The 20164-nt window shown below is 42.2% G+C and overlaps 1 protein-coding gene across 1 annotated transcript; it reads left to right on the top strand.

The window, feature by feature from the left end:
• Positions 1-1149: 1149 nt before the first annotated feature.
• On the top strand, positions 1150-16538 carry sypl2a (synaptophysin-like 2a). The gene is made up of 6 exons (XM_061041584.1): positions 1150-1308; positions 1543-1617; positions 9748-9863; positions 10750-10948; positions 11567-11740; positions 13381-16538. Exons 1-6 carry the CDS (start codon positions 1294-1296, stop codon positions 13504-13506), a joined length of 705 nt encoding a protein of 234 aa, XP_060897567.1. The 5' UTR covers positions 1150-1293; the 3' UTR covers positions 13507-16538.
• Positions 16539-20164: the final 3626 nt, after the last annotated feature.

Below are 20164 nucleotides of genomic sequence, written 5' to 3'. Positions count from 1 at the left end.
CCAAAACGGAGCGTTCTGAGAGAGCTGCTTTATACAGGGTCACAAACCTCCTCTGGTGCTTGATTCATGTTATATTTTGACCACAGCACAGATGTTACATTTAGACCACAGGGGGACTGTTTGAAAAGGTGGAGAAGGGGGATAATATGTCATCTTTAAGGGACACTTCTTTCACTTACCGGTAGAATAGAATAGAATCTTTATTATCATTGTATACAAGGACACAACAAAACTTTGTAAGCAGCAATCCTATAGAGCAGTGTTTACAAAAACAACAACAACAAAAATATATTTTTGGTGACATTATCTTGAGCTCTCTTAGGCTCCTCGAGATCGTTGGTTGACGGCCTGCCAGAACAACCCCCTTGCTCCCTATCCCTCTTCCTGCATCTTATCCCATCTCTCCCCCTATCCCTTTCCAAGCCCGGCGCAGTCTAGGCCTGTGAAGACTGTTTCGCCATGAGCCGGGGATCCAGCCGAAGATTTCTGCCTTTTAATAAGACAGTTTCTTCTTACCACTGTAACTTTTGCTGCTTTGCTAAAGTGCTCATGATGGATAGGCCGGATCTTTGTAACATAGCAATAAGTAAGGTCTTTTACCTGCTTTTTGTAAAGTGTCTCGAGATAACACTTGTTATGAGTTGACGCTATACAAATAAAAATTGATTGATTGATTGAGTGATTGATTGATTGATTGATTGATTGATTGATTGATTGATTGATTGATTGATTGATTAAAGAGAAATATGCAAAAAGTGGCCAGGGAAATTGCTGTTCAGTGAATGAATGGTAATAATAATAATAAATAAATAGACAGTTGTGGTGACTGAAATAATATATACAGTTATTATTGTGCAGTGACTGGATGAGTAAATAAATAGTTTTTGCGCAATGAATGAATAAATAAATAGAGCATTATAAAGCAGTGAGTTACAAAGTTATTGCACAACCCTAACCCTAACCCAAGTAATATTGAACAGAGTAAGTAATAATACAATATTTATTAAGAAAACAACGACCCTTTTCCCCCTCTGTAAATCGCTCATGATAGAAGACCAAAAGAAGAACTTTCTCTGTTGTTGTCGGAGAACCATTCTTCCCGATTATTCGGACATCCCGTGAACGCTCCTTGTTATCAGTCGCCTCCTGCAGACTGTCAGTAGTCGTGATTTCTCTCTCTCCACTTGTTGAACGCAAACGGAGTGAGTGTTAACTTAAAGTGAACTTTACCGGCAAACGCGGACAGCGAAAACACAGCAGCCTCTCTCTCTCTCTCCTCGTTTGCTCGTCTCCATGGAAACTGTTCAGGTTGGTGAGTTAACTTAAATACCAGGTTGGCGTGACTTAGCGTTAGCATGTGGCTAGCTGGGGTGTGTGCTAACAAGGGCAGGGCCAGTTTAGCAACAAGGTGACAAACAGGTAAAGAAGTTTTGTTTGGCTGCTAAAACTGAAGCTAACTCGTTCACACGTGGTTTATTGTGTCTACTTAACTTTGTTTATGTTGTTTGTGTGCTTTTTAAACACCGTGTTGGTTGTCTTCAGAAATTGACGTCTGGGTTTTCTCTGGACCTGGGACCACTGAAGGAACCTCTGGGGTTTATTCGTGTCCTCGAATGGGTAAGTACAGTCATTTAACCCCCCTAAAGTGTCTTTAAAGTAGATGCAAAAGCCTGTCAATCTTTATTAATAAGTTAAATCTGTTCAGCACTCCTCTTATCTAAGTGATCCTCCTTCAAATACCAAACATCATGAAAGTTACTTATAAGATTGTTGTACTCAAAAAAAACATTGATATGGTTTCTTCTGTGTCTGCTGTCTTCATCTGTCCCTCTGCAGTCTTTGGCTTTTGACCACATTCAGCCAGTTTAATTAGGCCATTATAACTTATCAGTTTACGATGCACAGTGAAGGCTGGCTACTCATTTCCCTAGTAAAATGTTTAACCCAAATGATGATGTGAAGTGAACCCTCCTGCTGCAAACACTGATTCTCTTTGCATAGCCACTTTCAATATGTCGAGAGCAGTCGAGCAAACTGGAAGGTCAAACATTTGCCGAGTAGATTCCAGATGTTGGACTTCCTGAGAAGGTCAAGCTTTGATAGTTTGATAGTAGCTGCATAAAAATCATTATCACAATATGAGAATTCGTAATAAACACATTGCAAAAGCCTGAATTTATCAGCGTGAAGTTATGTTATATTTTGGTGCCGGAGGATAAGTGTTTGGCTCTCCCTCCCCATGTACAGAGGCAGGCGGCTCGGGTTCAAATCCGGCGTGTGTCTCCTTTCCCACATGTCTTCTCTCTCTCGATTTCCGACTCCTTTTTCAATCAGTTTAAATAAGTCTCAGAGCTCCCCAAAACATGTCGTTGACACGCCCCTCTCTGGAAGGTCTTTGGTGTCTCGGGCTTTCTTGCACAGAAATGTGTATTTGTGCATTTGAGACGTTACTCTAACTCTCTTTTGCAGCTTTTGTTTAAAAAAAAAAAATCAAGCAGCAAACTCCAGAGTTAGAAAATGAAGCCAAAGCGGAAGTGCAAAAAAAAACTGCGTTCTTGGAGCGTCCGCTTGAGGCTGGCTCCAAGAGCCCCGGGAAAGTCACATACACACCCATTTAATAAAACCTGTATTTAAAACAGAAATTAAACATGTTTACAGCCTGGTTCAAAAAAACAAATAGGTCTGCATCGTGTCTCATGTCTCGATCAGCACACACTGTACGGGGGGGGGGGGGGGGGGGGGACTTTATGATAACTCATCCGTTTTGCTTTTATGAAGGATAAGAGTCAGTATAGTAGTTTCTACACAATACAAGCGATGAGCCTCAGCTCTAAAAATGTAAATTCTGGTTGGTGTTTTTTTTCTTTCTGGATTTTGAAAATTTCAAAAAATCAGAATCGAAAAAGACCAAGTACTTGGAGTTTTTTGTTGTATCTTTCATCACAAGAAGTACACTGATTTACACAAGTCTCCGCTTCTGGAGCAACAGCTCGTGTTTGTAAGTGAGGGGGCGTGGCTTTTGGATGTAGACGGAGCAATGAGGAAATGCTACTTTCAAAATCATGCTAGTTTTCTAAAATGACCAACCCTGCCTTTAAAGTTAGGCTGAGACAGCGTTTCCAGCATGGAGACCGCCATCGTCAGGTTTCCTGAAAATCTGTTTTGTCATTTTTAATACTATCGATCATTAAAACAACGGAGATTGTATCACTTTAAAACACGTAGTATAGGAAAGTATTCACGACCTTAAAACAATTCAGTTTTTTTTTTCATGTCTTAAGGCATGGTCTTCTCGTATCATAACAACGGACTACTGCCGCCTGCTGGCATGGAGAGGTATTTCCTCTCACACATAAACGGAACGATGTGGTGGTTGGCCGTCGGCTGTAGTCTTTGCGGTGTGTTCAAGTGCAACTTTTTGGCCAAGACAAAAGTCGCCGCCACAGCTGGCCTTCGACCCACCCCCCCCCCCCCCCCCCCCCCCCCCGCCCCCGTAATCCCATCTGACAGAGATAATCCCCCGCTGTGAGGAGCGTATGTGAACAGCCAGGTCAGGAGAATATCCGGAGCAGTCTTCCAGAAATTATCTCGACATTTTGAGGAGTGCAGATGTGAAAACGTCTTCTGATGCTTTGAGTTTTCAACCTCAATTGTTTTTTTTAAAGATTCTTTAAGGAGTTGAAAAAGTTAAATTCTTTGTGGTCTTGATAAGGAAACTGATTACACTCTTTCAGGGCGAGGCTTTTCTTGGTATCCCAGCTCTGGGAAAACAGCTCTTCCAATGTAATGCTATGTGGAAGATGTTCAGTATGATAGGGCTGGATGTCAAACTGGTCTCTATGCCTCAGCCAGTAAATATGAAGATTAGCCACTAACGGTCACCTGTCACAGTAACAGGTGGAGGGGGGGGGGTGTCACCGCTAAGGGAGTTGGTTGTGTGGTTATGACTGTCATGACCTGCTGAGTCTTTTTGTGTGTTTCATGTCCAGCGATGACGTGTATTGTACAAACACAGATTGCTTTATGGCCAGTGTCAGAATCTTGTGACTCTCCTGCTGTGGTCTCTTATCTGTCGGCCACTCCCTGATCAGGAGAGGTAGTGAGGAATGGTTCAGTCTGTCTCAGGGAGAGTCTGTGCAAATGGGACACCAGACGGGGAACCCCCGCCCTATCAGGAGGGTTCATTTGGGGTGCTGTCGGATCGGTCTGGGCGGGACAAACGAGGCACGGATGAAAGCTGAGAAATGTTGTGGGGGACCGAGACGCACCTGAAAGATGAAACCCATTCCTGAAGATCCTCACAGGGCGTGAAGCTCGCTAAATACTGCAGTCAGTCTCCCCGCGTGTGTGTGTTTATTTCTGCTGTCAAACCAGCTATCTTTACTCCACCACAGCAGCCCTCCCTCCTGTGCTGCTGCACATTGTAGACATCTGGTCTGCCGTTCAAAAAGCATCCTGATGATTTGGGAATGTGCTCGCTTTAGTAGATGTGGGTGTGAGTGAACAAAGGACATTATTCTTGAGAGAAAGTACGGAAGCAAGAATCACATGCCCTCAATCAGGAGCTTTTCATTGGAGGACGGATGTCCTGGGGGGTGGGAGCTGCCCGCCCTTTGGCACTCAGTGTTCACATACTTTACAAGACTGTTAATGCAACAACACACGTTACTTTAGAGGGGAAAATGAATTCACTGTTAGCATGAAAAGTTCCTTTACTGTCATATGTGAACAACAAATTGTTTACAGTCAGGTTCAAGTATAAGGTAAACACTTCTGCAATGGATTGATGATGATTTTCCAAACAGCTTTGGCTGATCAAACCACATTGTATGATACTAATGGCTAACTTTTAGCATCTCACATTTCTGCTGTTTCAGCAAATACGGTCAGTGAGGTAGTGTAAGGCGAAGTCATCCCTTATTTGTCCCAAAGTTTGAAGCAGCAAATCTTCAAAACATTTGTCAACAAACACAAAATATGGACAGAATATAAATAAAAAATCTGCCAATAAGTTTGTGGAAAACTATTTGGTTTCACATTCTGAACAGAGGACATATAGATATTGAAAGTGTGACTCAGCAGTTATGTTTTGAATCGGTCACAACTGGGGAGCAATGTTGATGTTGTGAAAGCCACAGCCCATCCCAACTTTTTCCGGACCCTTTTCCTGTCGTTGTAAATTGGAGGGAGTGTTGCTGCTTTAGTCTTTCATCTCGCTTCACATGTCAGTGTTTTGTTTTCCACTCTTGTGTTTTGTTGCAGAAACTTTCTTATACATATGAGCTAGGGCCCGGCCGATATGGGAAATTTGGGGCAGATACCGATATTGATGTTGGGGAGAAAAAAAACCAGATGTGCTCCTCAAACAACCTTGTTTTTATTAGAGATGGCATCCACCCAAATCCTCAAGGCAACCACGCGCTAGCCTCAAACATTTTCTATGCCATCACCTCCACGAGATGCACAGGACGAATTAACCCTTCTGCACACCTGGACACTAGTGACCGGAACTCTCTCTCCTTAACACTGGCATCGTCCAGATGGCTCCCTAGCTCCATCTAAAAAACGATTAGATGGAGCTAAATAAAACCGATGATGAGGAGGCGCAAAATCCTGCAGTTCGTCGAGTGTCTGCTTGAGGCTGGCTGCAAGAGTCCCGATAGCCTGGTACAAAAAACTATATTGGTCTGATTAGTTACTGTCATCACTGACACACACTGTACGGGCCGGGGGTGCACTTTTTTTTTTTTACTGCTTCGATTTGATTTTCTGAAAGATACGTGTTATCCATAGTTAGGCGCGTAGCCGACATGATTGACAGGTGGGCGCGATGTAACGGTTCATCAAAAGGCTTAAAACCCGTCTCAGCTCCAGCTCTCAGCCTGTCGTTAGGTTGACTGAAAGTTAGACTGAGACAGGATTTCCAGCCTCCAGAGCCCCCTGCAGGATGAGACGGCTGACGGCACTCAGGCCATTAACATTTACAGTCTTTGGGCGTTACAGAGTTTACAGTGGTGGTTTATATTACCGGTAATTTGTCACAGTTGCAGGTAAAGAAAATCTCAGTACAAATACAATCTTTAGACTCTGAGCCTCATGTTTTTTTTTTTTTCACCTTAAGCAAACACACTGAAATACACAGATTGAATACTTGTTATATTTATGTAATCAGTTTAAGAAGCTTTAGAAAGCTCAGTTTGTAAGACTTATCACATCTCTCCAACGAGCCTCACTGTGTGTCCAAGCATTAATGAAACACGTTCTTCCTCCTGTGCACATATCCATTACATGATGGCATGTTAATAATGTGGCTGTGTGACAGAATGCCTCTGAATGAAATCCCACTCTGCTCGGTTCCTACTTTGTGTTTCTATTTAAACGTGTAATGTCATCGTTAAAAATAGAAAAACGGCAGCAGCAGTCTGAAGCTTAACGACATTGTTGTCTAGTTGTCCACTCCGCTTACTGTTCACGGCCTCGTTAAATGGTTTCCAAAGGCCGCGCTTGTGCAGTATCTTTTTTGTGAATTGTGGATTACGCTGCATCTTTTATCAGAGGTTTTTCTGCACACTCAGTTTCTGTTGTGTGTTAGAGGAAACGGTCCGGGTTCCTCTTTACTTTCCATTTTCCTGCTGCTGCTGTCTGCTCTCTGTCAGCAGATATCAGCTTGTTTTTCCTCCCTTTAGAGGAAACTTTTGCTGACATGAGTTCTGATGAAATGAGCAGGAAAAAAACGACGACACAGTGAAACATATCGTCCTAGTGAACGTACAGAATAGTGAATTTAGTTCACCCGGCGTGTTGCTTTTTACTGCTTCATCGTTTGACGCTGCATCAGTGTACTTTACTTTTACTTCACTCTTTCACAAGAGTTACTGCCAGAAAATGTGCTGTCTGTAGTGAGGAATTATTATAACATATTTAAAGATCTGTCAAAATCATTGTAGTGTATATTTTTTTTATTCCCCAAATCAACTTAATTGGTGACTCTTAGGGCGCACTCACACAAGGCAATCCGCACCGTACTGTACTGAAGCACGATTGCCCCCCCCTCTTCCCCATTCCCCCGCTGGCCTTCACGTCCTGCGGTCACACTGTTCCAAGACAAACCGGGCCTAAGCACGTAATGTTATTATGAAGTGTGTTTACAAAGAGACGGACTCAAGAATTTTTTTAAAAAAAGGGACGCGCAGTCGAGTCCGCATCTGCACATCGGAGAACAACACAGAGAACAGCTACTTTACTGACTTGTTCTCTTATTTTGATTCATTTTAATCAGATACAGCCATAAATAAATTTTAAAATTAAAAGAGACGCGTGGCAGAGTCCGACGTTATTGTCATCCTTCAGCACGGTACGGGTCAACTGGGCCGAGTGTGAATTTCCCCTTAGAGGATTTTTACATCTCGGCCTTCAACACAGGATCAGTTCACAAAACTGAAATCTGATTAATTAACTACTGGACTGACAGATTAATGGACTAAATACCGTTCAGTGTGGATACTAGAGCATACTTTACTATTTACTTAAACACGGTACGTCTCGTGTGAGTGACACTAAATTGCCCATTGGTGTGGCTGGTTGTCTGTCTCTATATGTCAGCTCTGTGATTGACTGGCAACCAGTCCAGGGTGTAAACCCGCCTAATAGTTAATAAGTAACTAGCACAGATGGCTAATGGGCTGTTATGGCATACTATTAAATTACCTCAAATCAAACAATGGTGCTGTGCAGAAGTAACCTGCTAATGGCTATCCGTGCAGCCTTCAATGTGAGTTTGCAAAAGCTCAGAAAAAGTGAGCAAACACACGCACAACACTTCTTAATTTAAGTGCTAAGTCGTAAAGAAGCACTGGATATGATGCAGAAAGACTCACAACACTATGGCAAAGTTTCAAGCCTGACTATGGCACTAACACTCCAGACTGAAGACCAAGGAAGACGGCTCTGCCTTTGTGTCTAAGATTTGTTGCTTCTGTTGACCTTTCTAAACTACAGTTTCTGCGTATCCTTGGATTAGCAGGTTATTATCGAACCTTTTGTCGTAACTGTGCTCCCATTGTTGCTCCCCTGACAGTCCGATGAGAGAGTTAGTGTTGGCCGGCCTTTAAAGCTGTTGAAGATGTCCTGTGTAACTCACCAGTCCTTGCTATATGGGGGTGCTCAATGTTTAGTTTTACTTAGAATTGCCTGTTTTCTCAAATTAATTCATGAATCAAAGCCTCTTAAAGTGGGCGTGTCAAGTCTCAGTAAAAGCTTGTTTTTTATGCATTGTTACAGGCAGATCGATTCAGGAGCAACAGTATACAATGCTCTAAACGTTATAGTCTCAAAATGACCAAATAAAACTATCTGCGATTGGAGAGGTGAAGGGTGACGGGGAGCGTGAAGTCAGACAGCAGGACTTCAGTCTGTCAGCTGATCTGTGGCTCCGCAGTGAAGGCAGCTTATCCACTTCAGCATGAGACAGTTGTGAGACTACATGTTTCTGAATTCCTGTTCCTTAAGTGTACTGGGATTTCATTACTGAATATGAGCTAGAGGTGCACTGTGAGGAAGTTAACGGTTTTCATGTCATAGAGTTAGTCAAGCATCGGCAAAATACGTCAAAGCTTCATGTTTAACATCCAATAAAACTCATCAGATGTTCTTGAGAATTGGGTACAGTGCTGCTGCCCTGACAACGGCACAGATTCTCTACCAGCTCCGTCTACCATCAGCTGACTATTCCTTAAAGATGTCAGGGACGTGCCTTGGTTTAAATCAAGCGGCAAACTCCCGTGTTGAAAAATGAAGCAGATGCAGAAGATGCAAAATCCTGCAGTCCGTCAAGTGTCCGCTTTAGGCTGACCCAAGAAGTCACATATAGAGCTTTAACACTTGCAGAAACCTCCTTAAAAAACTAACCTCAGGAGACACCCACCCAGGGAGAGTGTCCTGCTGTGAGGTGTATATGTGAACACCCAGGTCAGGAGAATATCCAGTCCCTCTGAAATGATCTGGATATTTTCAGGAGTGCATATGTGCACACCCCATTAAAAAAAAAAGCCTGTTTTTACAACATAAATTACATTAAAAAAAATTCAATAGGTCTGATAAGCTCATGTCTCGATCAGCACACACTGCACTGGGGTCGTTTGGGTTCACACATGCAGCTCAGCCTGAAAACTTAAGGACGTTTTGCAGGAGACTTGTGCAAGTGTGAAAGCACTATATGTAACACTCGTTTGTAAAAATAAGGACATGTGGAAAAGTTTCATGTTTGACATCAGGACATTTAAGAAGTGTAATCCCCACCAGAGGCTAATGCTTTACATTAGCATGGTAAACTTTAGGAACCCCTGGTGCAACATACATAGAAGTTTGTCTTAGTTGCAGAATAAATGTGAAGATATATTTTTTTGTAGCAGCTGAGCAGGTTGAAGCTACACGTTTGGTTTAACGATCTCATGTTTTAAAGTTTTGACATATTGAGTACAGCACTCTGAAGTGGAAGGAGGGAGGGAGGGAGGGAGGGAGGAGGAGGGGGGTAGTTTCCTGTTTGGAAAAAGCAACAGCAGGGAAGAGAGTGAGAGTGAACAGGAACAATTAAGGTCAACAGAATTTGAAAAAAAAAGATGTCACTCATCGACAGGGAAGAGGCGTCATGCATCTGTTTTATTAGATAACCACCTGTCATGGTAAAATGTTTGAGACCTCTGTCAGGCAGTATTTTTTCATACCTGACTTATTTCTCTACCTCTGCAGGTCTTCGCCATCTTTGCTTTTGCCACGACTGGAGGTTACTCCGGGTCAACACACTCGGAGGTGAAATGCAAGGACGACACGAAGGATGTCTTGGCTGAGTTTTACTACCCATTTAGGTACTGTCGAACAACAAGAACTCTCACTGCTGCTGTCTGTCTCTTAATAAAGCCTTTTTTTTACATTACTATCTATACATTTTGATATGAATTAATATTTAAAACAGGATCTTAGTGGGGTTTTCTTTATACAGACACTTGCATGACAAACACTTGTTGGATCATTTTCCTCCTTCAGCTGTGAAACGCTGCCACCTTCTGGTGAAAAGTATATTTACTCCTCTTTGTCTGCAGATTTGACCTCAAGTCTGACCTTTTTTTCTCCTTGGTTTCTAAGCTTTTCTCTCAATATATATCCAAGCACAAACTTCAGAGGCTGTATTTTAAGATTTATTGGACATTTGTTCCTTTACAGCTGTAGAATGAGACATGCAGCAGGGCGGGCGTGTAGACGGCTACAGCCTCTGTGTATGGGGGTGCACGCTCTAAACGCTGAGCTTAACCAGCAACCCTGATAGTTAACCTGCAGATCCAGGAAGTTATACATTTGGGATATCTTTGAAATAAGAAATTGGAAAATGATGCAGAACCAGGAAAAGGTAACATCCGGGGGAAGCAGGTGTAAAGTCTTCAGAGATGTTTATTAATACACACTACAAGTAGATGGTGAAGTCTTAAAATCACAATTGTCTCGACTAAATCGACCGTGCAGGTGCGTTATTATTCTGTTTAATTCGTGCACACCGTCTTTTTTAACCCTTTCATATTTTCTCTGCTTGCCGTCTTTGGATTGAAGAGTAACCCAGGTGAGGACTTGTTATCTCTGAAATCACTAAAAAAAACACCAACAGAACGATGAGTCATCAGATCAATCGTTAATAGTCTCATCTCTCTCTCTCTCTCTCTCTCTCTCTCTCTCTCTCTCTCTCTCTCTACCACCCTGTAGGTTGTCAGCAAAACCATACGTCATCCCTTATTGCAACGGCACTGACTCTAAGGGCATTTACCTGCAGGGTGACTTCTCCTCCTCCGCAGAGTTCTATGTGTCTGTCGGTGTGTTTGCGTTCCTTTATTGCACCGCCACCCTCGTCCTCTACCTCGGCTACCAGCATGTGTACCGGCAGACCAGCCGTGGGCCCGTTGTAGTGAGTACACGCCTAATCTCCTAACCCCCTTTTAAACCTGCAGACGCTAGGACATTCAGGCTGAAATATTGCAGGGACCTGTCTTGGTGGGGGATGCATTATTAAAGAGCAATCCATGATTGGTAACATCGGATTTCGAACCCGGGCCGACCGCTCGGAGGACCACAGCCTCCATACATGTGGGGCACACACCAACCACTGTGCCACCTGCGCCCCCTCACTCATATGTTTAACCCAAAGCTGCTGAAAGTCACTGATACAGTGGGGAAGAAGTGTATGAAGGTAGCTGCAAAATCAGTTGTTCTTTAATTTGACCTACAGGCTGTTTCAGCTTGCATTACAAGTCTCCACTTCTGCTTGAGTTGCAAACCATCAATACAAAACAAACAGTTGCTGCAATAGCCAAACAGCGACCCAATAAAGCCTGTCCCATTATTTTAATTTGAATGAATGTTGAAGCCAAAAGAAGTCAGTACATCATCATCACTGCATGTAAAAAAAGAAAAGAAACAAAGACATTTACAGGAACGGGATTAACTAAGGTGCTCTCTGAATACTCCTCATGTCTTTTAGCGTGTGTGCTAACATGTTCACTGTTTGCCGTGTTGTCCCGTTCAGGACCTGGTGGTGACCGCCGTCTTTGCCTTCCTGTGGTTTGTGTCCGCGGCAGCTTGGGGCAAAGGCCTGACGGATGTGAAATGGGCCACCAACCCAGATCGCCTCGTGGAGCACTGCAAGGATATCTGTCACGTAGGAACGTATCCTTCTATGGGCCGCCTTAACGCCTCTGTGGTAAGTTTTGGTAAAGGAGTGTCAGGACTGCCAAGATTGTCTTTATTGGGACTATTCCATCCGGTATTTATCCCGCTTTTCACTTGGAGGAAGAGCGGTAGAAATAATGCCACATTCACATTCGTAAATATGGGCAATTTAGATCAAAAGGATCATAATATGTATAGATATGTTTCAGATATGGACCGCGAGCGCCCCGCCAAACTGGGTCCGTTTTTAAACTAGTAAAAGAGAAGGTATATTTTTTTTATTTGGGGTCAAATATAAGGAGCTTTACTTAAACTTTAAACTGCAATCTTTTGCTTTGATTAGTGTGAACTTTGTAAAATATTTAATTCACATCATAACAACATGGAAACTGAAGGACATTTTGTTGTCATTTAACTGTTAAATGATAGCATATATTTTTCTACCTCACGGTGATTGTGCACTTTGGATGCTTTGCCTGAACCTGGGAAAGTAAACTGTAAATCACCGCTGTGTGTGAACATGATTTCTGTCCAAAATCAAATTTAGTCGAGCCGAAATCAAAGAGCGAACATGCTTATGATTGTCTGGTCCTCCAGCTGCACACTCTCTGTTGTTATTATTAGGAATACCTTCTACCTCTGTAAAATGTTTACAACATGGTGCTCGAGGGCGGATCATGGTTGATTATTCTGGCACTCTGGAGTCAGAGTCAAACCAGCGCCATCTGGTGGTTAAATTAAGAAACAGACATCCCCTCCATCAGTCAGATTACATCACTCTCATCATCATCAGCGTGGAGATTACTTTGTACGAAACGGTGTCAAACACTGAATTAAGTTTAATGTGTTCATGTAATTACAGATCAGGTGTTCATATACCAGCATTTACATAACTTCATAAAAGAGTCAAACACATTTTTAAAGTGTGATGTAAAGGTCATTCAATCAATCATTACAAAAGATCATATGGGATATTATGCAGGAAGGATTTCTCCTTTGTATTCCTCACGTTCCGGTTGTCCACACTTCCTTACCGCTGAGGTGGAGGTCGGAACAGGCCGTGCACGAATGAGGACGGCGGTGGTTTTGGGGACGACACAGTCCAATGGTAGAGGCTGGGCGTTAGTGATGTCAGGTGGTAGTGCCAGATCACCTCGCTGAAGGTTGGGGCGCTCCGTCTACTGCAAGAGAGAGAGAGCTGCCCTTCTGCCGCCGGGACAAGACCTCTTGGGCTTCTGGCACGAAAGGGGGGAGGGGTCTGTAGCAGCAGGCCGTCCTCAGTAACAAACCCGAGGGAAATATGTGGTCATTGTGTCCATTAGGATAACTCATTTCAAACCTTTATTTAAGCCTCAAAAACATTGAAGGTTCCTTCATTTAAAACAATGTCGAGTTACAAAGAAGAGCAAAAACACAACAGGATGAACAAAGACAGGAGTAATCTCAGGATGCAGCTATGCAGTGTCCATGTATGATTTTCTTGCCAGCAGAGTTGAGGATGCTGAATAAATAAACTCTGAGCTTCCCTGCTAGTAAGCTTTAAACCCCTTTCTGTAGCTCGGATCAGCAACACTTTAATACTGTCAACAAACTCCGGACTCTTTGAGATTTATAATTCCCGAGCTGGTATTAGTGGTCATTAAACATCTCATGTTCTCCTGTTTTCTTCAGATTTTCGGCTTCTTGAACTTGATCCTGTGGGGCGGTAACTGCTGGTTTATTTACAAGGAGACCCCTTTCCACAAGGATCCAATCCCGCCTGCCACCATGGAGGAAGGAGAAGCTCCCGGGCCTTAAGCCCAACCACCGAGGGTCCTCAAGCATCGCCCTGTACCCACAGCAACGCTTTGTGCCCAACATTGGTCTCTGATCATAACCTGCAGAAATGGATACAAAATGAAGTCCTACATACCCCCCCCCCCTCCCTCAGCGACATAAATATATTTTTAATTATCATCAAATCCAGATCCCTTTGCCTTGAAAACACTAAGCTCAAATACAAACTAAAATCAAGACGTGCAGCGATAAACACTTTGTGTAATTGTTTTTCAGAACAGCAGGTCCACAGTGCATTTACCTCCGCAGTAGCAGACCGTCCTCCCTGCACGTCTGCCCCTCAGGGAGCCCCCTAGTGAGGAAATTCTGATGTAAGAACCCAGTATCTCTGCTGCCCCGCCCCCCCAAAGAGAGAAGGGATTAACAGAAGTTCAAGTCAAACAACCCCCACAGCCAATAAAAGCAAGTTTTGCCTTATTTAAAAAAAAAAAAAAAAAAAATTAAATGGAGGTGGTGGGAGCAAATGCCCGGCTGGGGTCCCGCTCTTCTTAAATCATGTATAAGATGACGTGCTACAACACTCACAACAAGTACTGTAACTGTAAACATGTTAACTCTCCGAGACATGAGCCTCAGTGTTTTTGCACGACAGCGTGTTACGGCCGCATTAAAGGGAAAAAAAAGTCAAGAAAAGTTGTAACACATATATATAAAACATATTATTTAGGATGTAGGCGACAAGCGGACTAAATGTTGTCACCAGAATTACAGGCCAGTTTAAGAAATGATTCATATTACTGAATGTCGTCCCTCAATGTTGTGTGCGTTACAGCTTAGATACTTTAACGTCACCGGCGCTTTCTTTTCCACATGTATGATAATCCCCGTATTTTTGTCTCCTACGGATCGTGTCTTGTACCCACATCCTCCTCGCTCCGTGTCTGCTCGGGTAAAAACAACATGCTGTAAAAAGTAACGGCGCAGTGTCGGTCATCCAGCGGCTGTTATCAACAGACTGTTGTCATAGAAACAGGACCGACGTGCAGCGCTTTTCTTCTCGGAGCACAACCGCTTTTTTATTTCCTGGAATAAACGCTAGGTGGACACGGGGCCTGAAGAGTTAATTTCAAGAACAACAAGGCGGTAACAAGGTAATTTAAGCAGCGTATGGTTTAGTTTTTTGGGAGGGAGAATTTCAGGAGAGAAGTCAGCCGCCTGCGCTAAAATCAGGAACGTGGAGCATCTCACTAATATCAGTTATTCTCTAAATATTACGACTTCATTGATGTCAACATTACAACTTTTTTCTTCATATCTGAGACTTTTTTTTTTCTTTAACTTGGCCCGTTTACGCTGTTGCCTTTTTGACCTTCCAAAGCAGTTCCTTGGTTTTGAATCACCGCCATGCCTTAACCCACTAATCTTTGACACTACTGACACACACACACACACACTAATACACACTAATACTGTCTATCTGTGTAGTTTGACTTCATTTAGCTAAACTTGCTGGAGAGAAAAAACACACACTGTAAAGATAACACACACAACAAAAGCAGCTTCGACTTTGAGAATATGATTTTGAGGTTGTGACGGCGTCTTTTTTCTTTTTTTTTTTTAAATGTTCGGCCTGAATCCAGACTAAAGCAGGCTCTTTGTATGTTTACTACAGTAGCTGTTGTACATCAATATGTTACATTTACTCTCCTCAGTAACACACTCATCCTAGTTTAAAACCTTCTTCTCTTATTTGTGCAAACTCTAACCTGCAGGGACTTTCTGTCTTTTTTTTTTTTTTTACACAGATCATATGTATTTTTACCAACAATTATTGGTCCATTGCATATTTTTTTAAAACCAATGTTGGGTTTCTGTTTTTATTAACCCGAGGAAAACAGTCTGTGTGCAGCTTCTCCTTGATTTTTCTTTTTTGTAACATTGTCAGATTTGTTGTTCAGTCCGTTGCTCCACTAAGAAGCCTTACACTAAATCTTGTGATCATAGATAGTTGGAAAAAAAGAAAAGTGGCACATTTAGTTTGCCGGCCTTGATGTTATCCTGCTGTATTACTTTATCACTCCCGCCTTAAAGGTCACATATTATTCAAAATCCACATCACCATGTTTCTCTAACTCTAAACATGTGTCTCTAGTCTGTCTACAAACGCCCCAATGATGAGAAAAGTCCATCCTCTCCGTCTTTAACCTGCTCCACTTTTCAGAAAATGTGTGCTCAAACAGGCTGCTTGGAGATTTTCCCTTCATGACATCACAAAGGGCAGTAACCCCTCCCCCAGGTGGGTGTCACTCCCACAGCTAGGTGTTTGTTCTGCCCTCTGAGTCTGCCTTCTCACCGTAAACAATAGGACATGGAGCGAGAAAGCACCGAGTACACCCGAGCCCTTCCAGAGAGGGGGGCGTGGTCAGATACAGCTCATTTACATATTTAAAGGTATAGACACAGAAACAGCCTGTTCTCAGCAGGGCTGAAATAGAGGGGTTTATAGATATGATCAAATACTGGATCAGAGTGGATTTAGAACAAGAAACTTCACACACATGTTTTGAGGAGCTCTGAGACTTTTTTACACTGGTTGAAGAGGAGGAGAATATGTGACCTTTAAGTTCCGCTCTACATGTAACTTGAAAGACGATGCCATGCATGTGAAGGTTTTTGCATAGAGCCGTTGATGACTTTTTGCATTGCACTTAAGATCTCTTCGTAGTATCTATTTTGATTTGAGTTATCGGGCTTTCTGTGCAGCTGTTTTACTTTATCACCATACCTCGGTGGGGAATACATCAGGTGTTATTTCGAGCTCTTTTGCTAAAGTAATATATATTTTCCACACCAGATTGAAATTAGAAAACATATTTAGTCAGATGTTTAATCAATTTCTGAAAAGATGCATCTGTTAATTAGAGCACAGTGATGTGTTGGATGTTTATGTAATTAATAATTGATATTGGATTGATGTATTTTTATCCCTTTGTTTGTGCAGAACAGTTCATCTGTATTGACCTGTGTAAAATATGAGAGCTGCAACTGCTGGATTTTTGTCTCCTTTCTTTGTCGTATCACATGCTGCACTGCACTCCTAAGTACCCGCAGTACGGGCGCTGCACTCTCGCTGTTTTATCTCACCTCAAAGGGAATTTATGTCTGAACCAGTGGCTGCATATTAATATGGACAACGCGTCTCTGTCTCCTTCTGTTGTGAAAAAAGGGAAGCCAAAACAACAATAACGACGGGCACTGACAAATCACACTAATGCATGTGCAGAAGAGAGCGGGCTGGGACGCCTGTAGCCTAGTGGTTAGTGCGCGCACGCCATGTACAGAGGCTTTAGTCCCGGACAACATTCATAAAACGTCCTTCATGTTATTTACAGGTGTCATGTCAGTCTCATGTTATAACCCTCAGTATAAAGTGTTAGCATGAATCTTGTCTTATTATATATTTATCCATCCATCATCTTTAATGCGTTTCATTCGGGGCCGTGGGGGGCTGGAGCCAATCCCAGCTGTCATTGGGCGAGAGGCGGGGTTACACCCTGGATTGGTCGCCAGTCAATCACAGAGCTGACATATAGAGACAAGACAACCAGCCACACTCACATTCACACCTACGGGCGATTTAGAGTCAGCAGTTAACCTAACGAGCATGTCTTTGGACTGTGGGAGGAAGCCGGAGTACCCAGAGAAGGTCATGTCTGACAGGGATTTGAACCAGGAACCTCCTCGCTGTGAGGCCGCAGCGCTGACTCATTTGTGTACGACTGAAAACTTTCACATTAGTGTAGATGACAAACACAAAATGTTGGGTTATCCCCGCTGTTACACGTTAAAGCTGTCAATCAATTATGAGTTACCGTGACTACCTGTTTATACAGTGTACCTGTCGGGGGGGAATTCTGCTCCTGTTATTGTTATCTGAACGACTCTGTTAACAGTACACATTAACCATGTGATGTACACTGAGATCACGCCTTCGCAGCTCTGACTAAACTACGTGCAGATTAACTACTTAGCGAGGATTAGAAAGGGGAAGGTGTGTTCACGTGTGCAGACCTGTGACTTCTGATCATCATTGGAGGAAATGCGCTTCCTGAGCGTCACTGTCCACGAGAAGAGGAGCGGTGGGTTTTTTTTTTTTGTTTTTTTTCTGGAGAGAGAATAAATATATGAATGCACAAGTTCAGGGCCCACATGTCATGTCCCACCCCTCAACTGATGGCTGCTGACGTGAGTCACATAAACATAAATACCAGTCAGGTGACTCACATCTGCTGCGTGCGGACAACAGAAGTGTACAAAGTAACTCCCACAGTGGGTGATTGTAGATTTATAGGCTATGAAGAAGATGGATGATTTGGGACTGCAGCGGTAGATCTTTATTTTATTTTTGGGGCTTTTTCTGCCTTTACTTTCGAGATAGGACAGTGGATAGAGAAAGGAGCCACAGGTTCAAACCCGGGTCGCCCGCTTGGAGGACTATAGCCTCTGTACATGGGGAGTGCGCACTCACCACTAAGCTACCGTACAGATGCCCCCACAGCAGTAAATCTACAGGAACCCCAAAAAAGTTTTGGATCTTTGTGGTTATTTTTTAAGCTGAGTGGAGTCTATGTGAAGACTGCTTTTTAAGATATATATTTTTAATGTTTTATCTATCCCGGTTGATGGAGGGGGCAGCTGTGGTTCAGTTGGTAGAGTCGGTCGTCTCAACTGTAAGGTCGAGGGTTCGATCCCCAGCTCCTGCAGCCACATGTCCGATGCGTCCTTCGATAAGACACTTAACCACAAATTGCTCCCACTCCCACACTGAATGGGATCAGTTATTTCTGATGCTCACTTTACACAGCAGCCTCTACCATCAGTGTGTGAATGTGTAGGTGTGACCTGCGGTGTAAAAGTGCTTTGAGTCGCCACAAGACTAGAAAAGAAATATACAAGTTCAAGTCCATTTACCATTTTACATAAACAGTCCAGACTTTTTTTGACTGGGGTGGCCCGACTGGGGCTCTGACTTATGCAGGGGTTGCCTGAAGTGTGATGTGCGCACAAACACATAAATATATAATAAATCTCCATTATTTACCCTTTCTAATCTCACAAATAATTTCTACTTTATATCCGGAGATAATGGCGACATTAGCTTAATGTTTGTTCACAGTCACAATTTAAAGTACATGAGAAAGTGCATGCAAACTCCTGCACAACAGCTTTGTACAAGGCAAACAGCCAATCACAGTCTAGTCTTTCTGGGCTGAAATAGAGGGGTTTGTATGATCAAATACAGGATCAGAGTGGATTTAGAACAAGAAACTTCACACACATGTTTTGAGGAGCTCTGAGACTTATTTAAACTGGTTGAAGAGGAGGAGAATATGTCACCTTTAAGACATTCTGTGTGTTAAAGTTAAAGTGATGGTTTAAAGTGACATGTTCTGTGAACAGCAGTAGCCTATATATAGCAGTGTATCACACAGTTTATAGGAGGTATATTATAGTAGGGCTGGGCGATATATTGAGTTTTTAAGATGTATCGATTTTTGTTTTAAATGAAATACAGACAATATTGTTTATATTGATTTGGTTAATGTGTTAAAATAATGTTATAGGTAGAGCTGGGGTAAAAATAGATTTATGAAAACTCAAGATTGTTCACTTTTAAGATTTAAAATTGATTCATAACTTCCAAAAATCTATTTTTTTATTTATTTATTTAAAAAAAGATATCAGGGCTAATCAGTCACTCCCTGCTAAGTGCTAAGGCTAGCTCTTGAATGTAGAATGACAAATGGAGCAGCAAGAAATTCAGCCAGACTCACAGATGACTAAGTAGATCCTTAAGTATTTACTAATTCATAAATAGACTTTGAATCCATGGCTCAATGAATCCAGAATCATTTTGAATCGAAAATCGATTCTGAATCAAATCGTGAGACACCCAAAGATTTCCAGCCCTAGTTATATATATTTTTTCCGTACAGCTGCCAGTTCACCTACTTCTCCTCTCACTGTCTGTCCCTCTTCAGCCGGCCTCTTTCCCTCTCTGAGCCAAACTCAAGAAACACCTGCATCACAAAATAAATAACTGTGATTTGTGTAATTTTTTTCTTCACAAATAGGTAGTTTATTTTTTACGTCATATCCATGTATATGTTGGCATTGTGCAGCTGGCTGTTAATAAAAGTGCCCTCCTGACATTTTGTATGTGGTCCATGTGGATTTGACTTAGAAACTACTTTTTTTTTTACACAATAAAATATCGATATATATATATTGTGTATTGCCGTGCAGCTTAAAAATATTGAGATATAAGTTTTGGCCCATGTCGCTGAGCCCTATAATATAGCAAAAGGTGCATTTTAGAGGAAGTGAGTCATAAAATGATAATCTGTTCTGACATAATATAGAACAGTATGGTGTTGCTGTATATAATGTGTCATAATATGTCACTATTTAGACTATAACTCTTCTTTAATTATGTACTTTTGGTGATGAGTAATATAGTCCTATTACTTTAAAAAAACTTTTTTTATTATTAAAGTACTTTTATATAGGGAGAGTATAGAGAGACATTGAACTAACTGTAGAGAAATTGTGATTTATACATTAATAAATGGAGTTACAGATATGACATAACAAATTTAACTGTTTAAATGTTAAATAA

Source organism: Labrus mixtus, chromosome 7 (genome assembly GCF_963584025.1).
Source record: "Labrus mixtus chromosome 7, fLabMix1.1, whole genome shotgun sequence".
Classification (NCBI taxonomy): domain Eukaryota; kingdom Metazoa; phylum Chordata; class Actinopteri; order Labriformes; family Labridae; genus Labrus; species Labrus mixtus.
This window is presented reverse-complemented; position numbering and strand designations above follow the sequence as displayed.